The sequence below is a fragment of the Chaetura pelagica genome, unplaced genomic scaffold (genome assembly GCF_000747805.2).
Source record: "Chaetura pelagica isolate M959 unplaced genomic scaffold, ChaPel_1.0 scaffold757, whole genome shotgun sequence".
NCBI classification, from domain to species: domain Eukaryota; kingdom Metazoa; phylum Chordata; class Aves; order Apodiformes; family Apodidae; genus Chaetura; species Chaetura pelagica.
The window spans coordinates 175,054-181,678 of record NW_009970727.1 but is presented as its reverse complement, the minus strand read 5'-3'; the positions used below and the strand labels follow the sequence as shown (position 1 = coordinate 181,678).

At 52.5% G+C, this 6,625-nt stretch overlaps 2 protein-coding genes across 2 annotated transcripts in view; both read right to left on the bottom strand.

The window, feature by feature from the left end:
- Positions 1–3,291, bottom strand: part of LOC104397137 (gastricsin-like) — a 4,694-nt gene extending 1,403 nt beyond the window's left edge. Inside the window, exons 1-7 of the mRNA XM_010007067.1 lie at positions 3,236–3,291; positions 2,989–3,139; positions 2,423–2,540; positions 2,049–2,167; positions 436–635; positions 157–279; positions 1–75 (exon numbers count right to left, since the gene is read on the bottom strand). Coding sequence (XP_010005369.1) covers positions 1–75; positions 157–279; positions 436–635; positions 2,049–2,167; positions 2,423–2,540; positions 2,989–3,139; positions 3,236–3,291 — 842 coding nt within the window. The remainder of the gene's footprint in view (positions 76–156; positions 280–435; positions 636–2,048; positions 2,168–2,422; positions 2,541–2,988; positions 3,140–3,235) is intronic.
- Positions 3,292–6,312: 3,021 nt separating this feature from the next.
- PGC (progastricsin (pepsinogen C)) overlaps positions 6,313–6,625 on the bottom strand; it is a 4,484-nt gene continuing 4,171 nt past the window's right edge. The window contains exon 9 of the mRNA XM_010007066.1: positions 6,313–6,467. Coding sequence (XP_010005368.1) covers positions 6,313–6,467 — 155 coding nt within the window. The remainder of the gene's footprint in view (positions 6,468–6,625) is intronic.

The window sequence follows — 6,625 nt, the reverse complement described above, 5'->3', positions numbered from 1 at the left end:
AGGAACGTCCCTGTGTCCACAATGCCATGGCAGCCTTGGCTGCACCAGCCAGTGGCTGATGGCCCGATGGAGAACCTGGAGAGAGCAGCAGAAAAGGCATCAGAAAAGTTTAAACCTCCCTCCAACACCCCCTCTGAGCCACAGCACAGCACTTACTCCTCAATCCCAATCTTCCAGTACAATTCCTGGACCACAGGAGCCCACAAAACCTCCCCAGAGTACAGCTGGGGGTCAACCCCTCCAAGGATGACTTCTCCACCATAACTATAGGTCGGGTTGCTGGAAAGACACAGAAAAGCACAGGATGAACCCCCAGATCAGGCAGGGTAGCAAATGGTGTGTGGGGAGAAGGTGTGGATGGAGGGTGAGTGGAGAGAAGGATGGATCCAGGCTGTGGCTATGCAAGAGAGAGAGGCCTGTCATGAGAGGTCTCACCGGGAGTAGTAGAAGCTGAAGATGGGTTCCTCAAGCTGGTTCTGCTGCAGCATGTTCTGCATCAGCGTGTTGTAGCCCCCAATACCAACACCCGGGTAAGACATGCCCAAAATCCCATCAAAGTCCAGGTAGTAAAAGGGTCTGCTGGGCTCATCCAGGCTCAGGCCAAACTCCTGATTCCTGATGATGATGTTCTGGATCTAGAGGGAGATGGAAGATGCTGGGAGACGTGGGGACTTGGCGATGGTGGGGTAATGGTTGGACTTGATAAACTTAAAGGTCTTTTCCAACCTAAACCATTTTATGATCCTATGTCAGGGGTTGTGGACATCCCTCTTGACAGCACCATCCCAGAGAGCAGTTTTTGGGGAGAGACAGGAAGGTCCTGAAGATAAATTTGCACTGAGAGGTGCTGAACTCTTCCCCATCACAGATAAGAGATGGAGTTGGGAGCAGCCTGGCTCATAGCGTTTGTCCCATCACCCTTATTATTTCCTAAAAATAGCCACAAAACCCTTTTGCCTCAGTCAAATTAGGTTAAAATCACACTAAAATCACAATAAAATATTTCTTATGCCCTGTAATGACAAAGCTCAGCCAGCAGTGTAAAAAACCGAAAAGCACAGGATGAACCCCCAGATCAGGCAGGGTAGCAAATGGTGTGTGGGGAGAAGGTGTGGATGGAGGGTGAGTGGAGAGAAGGATGGATCCAGGCTGTGGCTATGCAAGAGAGAGAGGCCTGTCATGAGAGGTCTCACCGGGAGTAGTAGAAGCTGAAGATGGGTTCCTCAAGCTGGTTCTGCTGCAGCATGTTCTGCATCAGCGTGTTGTAGCCCCCAATACCAACACCCGGGTAAGACATGCCCAAAATCCCATCAAAGTCCAGGTAGTAAAAGGGTCTGCTGGGCTCATCCAGGCTCAGGCCAAACTCCTGGTTTCTGATGATGATGTTCTGGAGCTAGAGGGAGATGGAAGATTCTGGGAGATGTGGGGACTTGGCAATGGTGGGGTAATGGTTGGACTTGATAAACTTAAAGGTCTTTTCCAACCTAAACCATTTTATGATCCTATGTCAGGGGTTGTGGACATCCCTCTTGACAGCACCATCCCAGAGAGCAGTTTTTGGGGAGAGACAGGAAGGTCCTGAAGATAAATTTGCACTGAGAGGTGCTGAACTCTTCCCCATCACAGATAAGAGATGGAGTTGGGAGCAGCCTGGCTCATAGCGTTTGTCCCATCACCCTTATTATTTCCTAAAAATAGCCACAAAACCCTTTTGCCTCAGTCAAATTAGGTTAAAATCACACTAAAATCACAATAAAATATTTCTTATGCCCTGTAATGACAAAGCTCAGCCAGCAGTGTAAAAAACCAAATATTTAAGGCCAAAAATATCCCTTAACCCCAAGCAGTGACGAGCAGCCCGGAGGACTCAGACTGAGCTTGTTTGTAGCATCAATTTACAGTGAGAGTCCATGAACCCTACGTGGGAGATCCAGGCAGTATTGTCCAAAATAAAAAGGTACTTTCAGCCATTCCCTACATTTTTAACTGAATTAGACTGATCACAACCCCAGTCACTTCACACTCTGATTGCAGCAACAGTCACTTACTGTCACCCTGTCATACCCTAAGGCCACTGACAGGTCACCGAACCCGTAGCTGAGGGTGTAGGTCACATCAGTGCCTGAGAAGGTGGACGACAGGCTGGAGTTGAACCTGGCATGATCTTCTGCATGGAGAGAAAGTCACAGCCCCGGGGTTACATCCTGCCTGTGGTTCAGCATCCCTGGATCCCACCCGGGCAGAAGTCCCCAGAGAAGGGGCCATCAAAAACCAGCCCTGCTCTCCAAACCAGCCTCCCCCAGTGACTCTCCCTGGTTTCCCTCTCAGAGCACCAGCCCAGACTATGCGAGGGCTGTTGGAGAATAGCCATTTAGTGGGAAGCACCCACCCCCAGCCCCACTGTGTCCCCAGGGATGCTCACCACAGGCTGGGGTCTGGCAGTAGGTGGAGGGAACCCACAGGTTGGCAGAGCCAGTGTCGAAGAGCACCAGGAAGTTTTGAGGGGGGGTGCCAATGCTGATCTCCCCAAAGTAGAAGGACTGTGAAGAAGAGCAGGGGGTGGATTTCTGTTCCTTACTGGGGTTTTGGGTTTTTTAAAATGAGTTTTCAGCTCTCCGCCCTCTGGTAGTTGAGAAACCCAAACTGCTGAGGGGCTGAAGGAAGAACTCATATTCCCTGTGTCCAGGGCAGCTAAAAAGCACAGAAAGGAGCAGTGTTTGTCCTGTGACATAGTGAAGTGAGCAGCAAGGCCAGGAGTAGTAGATCTGCCCTGTAACCATCAAACTCTGCTTTTTCTGAGAAATCAATTCAGGGCAAGACGTGCTGCCTCTTTGTCTCCCAACATCTCCCAGGAGCTGGCCTACAAGGAGAGCAAATCCTGCCCTGCCCAGTGCCCTGCTGTGGATCTTCCCCTGGGAAAGGAGGAGACCATTCCCAAAAACTGGAGCTGGGTGGCTCAGAGGAGGGAGGAAAAGCTCTGATACTTACATCCAGGTAGTTCGTTAGTGATTCATAAGCCACAGCATTAATGAGCTGGTATTTCCTACCAGGATCCCCTCTGAGCTCCTTCAGGAATCCCTCTGGCACCCCCTTCTCTCTCATCACCTCCCGCAAGGACCTGCTTTTCCTTAGGGGGATCCTGCACAGGATGGAGATGGCAGCAAGATGCTGAGGGGCTGAACAGCCCCATCCCTGTGTGCACCCCACATCCCTGCACCCTCACACCGGGACTCACCTCACCATCCCCTCCCCAAGCTGGAGCCAGAGCAGGGCCAGCAGCAGCCACCACATGGCCCTGGGTGCTGGTTGCTCCATGGCACCTCCTCACCTCAGCCAGGGCAGAGTGTTTATAGGGAGGAGCCCAGCCCAGCCCCTGCTCCAGACACCCCTTCCCTCTATCTCTGCACCCACCCAACTCCAACGCTTGCGGTGGGTTTATCGCTGCAGCCGCCCTGATTTCCCCTCCTTACTTGGCTGTTGGGGCACTGACAGATTGGCCAGTACCTGTGATACAGAGACCAAATATGTGGCATCTGATAAGAAGCAAAATTCTATTGTTAACAAGAAACTCAAGTGTTTTCTCCTGCCTTCAGCACCAGCTCGATCATTCCAGAAAACAAAGGCAAAACACACCCTTCATAGCAAATGGAAATTTAGGATGTTGGTTCCTCTTTGACCCGTCCAGGCAGGAAGTGCCACGGGCCAGCAGGATTTCTTTCATCCAAGTGTAAAGACTTTTACATCCAAACCCCTCAACACAACTAGCAGGAGACAGCAAGGGTGGTTTTTCAGCTCGTTCCCAGCCCGCCAGGAACCAGCACATACTCCCCAAAACTATCTCTCTTCAGGCATTTGTCCTTTGTCATTCCACCCTTCCCTGCCCTCCAGCTCTGCTAGTAGCCCCCAAGGAAGCTGAGATGGGGGCAGCTCAACAGAGAAGCCCTGAAAGGCTTTTTTTACCTTCCCAGTGAAACCACTCAGCCATCTCCAACAGCCACTTGGATTTGCTGCCGTTCATTGTCAGTGTCCGTCACACCGAGGATGCTCAGGACACACGTCTGGGGTGTCAGAGGTGATGTCTCCAGGACACTTTGAGTGATGCTCATTCTACCCAGGCAGGTGAGCTGGGGTGTGTGTGTGGTGGGGTATTCAGGAATTTGTTTTCCAGGGCTTTTTAGTCCTGGGAGACTGTTTCCTCCTCCTGGGAACGTGCTACCAGCCCTGCCAGGTCACTGAGGACCCATCCTGGCATCTGGTCCCCCAAGGGTGCTGCTCAGCTTCATAGCCCAAAGTCTGGGCACTCACCACCTGCAGAAACTCTGCCACATATCATCACCAGGGGACAGTCACTGTCCCCACACCCTCAGCAGCCTGGCAGCCTCATATCCCATGGAAAACTTGAGGAGACAAACATGGATTGCTGGTGGATCAGTGGCTCAGGAAACCCCCCTGCACCCCTTCCTCCTCTATCACATCCTGATGGATCTGCCTCTGCTCAGAAGGATCCTGCAGGGAGCAAAGGGAAGAGCAAAGAGCAGCAGACACATGGTGAGTATTTGCCTGGCCCTTCCTGCCACCACTGCTGCCAGAGCAGCTTCAGCTCTCAGAAACCTCCCCATTTCATTTCACAGGGGAGAAGAAATGCCCTTCCCTGCTCTCCCTGCCTGTCCAATCTCCGTCTCGCTGTGCTCAGCCTGTGTCAATATTTTGACAGAAAGCACAGAGGAGTTTGTGTCCTTCCTCTGGTGAAATGACAGAGCTATTAATATATCTGATAATGAGTTCCAATGAGGAAGAGCTTCTAAGAAACAAGTCTGGGTCCCAGGAAAGAGCAGTGTTACCCAAGCCTTCCCTGGCCAAGGTGTTCCCTGTCCCCTTCAGTCACAGACCATGATCCCCAATATTCTGGATGTTGTTTTACCTGCCTGGAAAGTCCCACTTCAGGATTTAGGGGTCATGTGGATGTCATGGCTCACCTAATCTGACCTCATATTCCCACTCTGCCTTAATCACAGGACTTTGTGAAACCTTCTCCAGCTGCAGGGAAGATTAGTGCCTTCCCACATGCACCTCTGAGGAGGTTCCCTGATGCCCAGCAAGAGAGGGACAGAGGTGGGGATGGACCAGCCCTGTGGATTTATCCTCAGCTGGGCAGATCCCTGAGTTCAGCCCTGCCAGAAAGGACAGCATGTCCCCACAGTCACTCCAAGGTCACCACAAGCTGCAAGCAAAGCAACAGCCACCACTTCTGGCGAGTGCTGTGTTTGCCTGAGTAGGTGCTGAGCATCCCCTGAAGTGACTGAGTCCATCAGGGACATTTCCAGCTACGCACCATCACCTGATGGCACAGAGCAGAAGTGGCTTTTTGGGGAATTCCTGGGAGAACTCCTGTCCCCAGAGCTGTGCTTGTGTTTCAGACCAACCCCAGTGACAATTTTGTGTCTCCATCCCCAGCACCACAGCCTGGCGTGTGGTGCTTCTCACCTGGAAAGTAAAACCCTTGCAGGAATCAAGTTCAGGACCCTTGTTCTGGGTTTGTCTCTCTTTGAGGACATGGAGGGCAGAAGTGGGGTGCAGGCAGGCCCAAAGGCAGAACCCAGGACTGGGGGGATGGCACCTGCCAGCTTTCAGACGCTCAAAATCTGCAGCCCCCAGTTGAATTACACAAGCCTGGCAGAGGGGACAGGCAGGGGGGCATCTTCATACCCAAGGGCTTGGGAGAACTGGTGGCACCAGGAGCTACCCTGGCACTGGTGTGGGGAAGGGCTGGACACTCCCATACCTGCACCCATTGGGCTGTGAGCTGAGCTGCTGCATCCAGCAGAGACACCCCCAGGCATGAGCTCCATCATTCACTATAAATGCAGGCTGAGACTCTGCCCTGCAGCCTTTAGGAGCCCACACCTTGTCCTACCCCTGTACAAGAACCATAAATACATCAACCTGAGCTCTGAACCAGCCCTGCAACAGCTTCCCCACCACTTCCCCTGTGCTGACTCTGCAGAAATCTGCCTGGGAGTTTTATCATGGCTCTAACTTTGCTGGAGCAAGAGTGGCTGAGACACAGAACCCATCAGCCTGTGCTCAGTCATCACTCAACAAACTCAGAAGGTCAGAGACCGTTTGGGATGTTGGGGTTTATTTGTAACATGAGCCTGTAAGAACACACTTAGAGCCAACTCCCAGAGGAACAGGGAGCCGTGCGGGCACGTAAAGGAACATCAAGGTCTCTAGGAACCCCATGGGGCTCCAGCAAGGCTGGCTGAGGTGGGTTTGGCCAGAACAGGGGCTGGATTTCACTGCTCCTCTCCTCTACACTGACGTGGCAAAGCCAACGCGGTTGTTGGCCATGTCAAAGACGGTGTAATACTCCTTCAGGAAGACGTCGCCAAAGATCCAGAGTGGCTGCCCGTTCTGGGAAGGCAGGTAGGTGGCCTCAACCCCAACTGTGCAGTAGCCCTTGTTCTGTAAGTAGGGGAAAAACAGCGAGTCAGAGCCTCAGACAAGCAGCAGGACCCTGCCAGCTGGGCTGCAGGGAGGTGGGATCTGCCCACACAAGGAGGGACAACATCGCTGCTTGTCAAGAAGCACCAAGTCCTTTCCTGGCCCTCAGGGATTCAGCAGG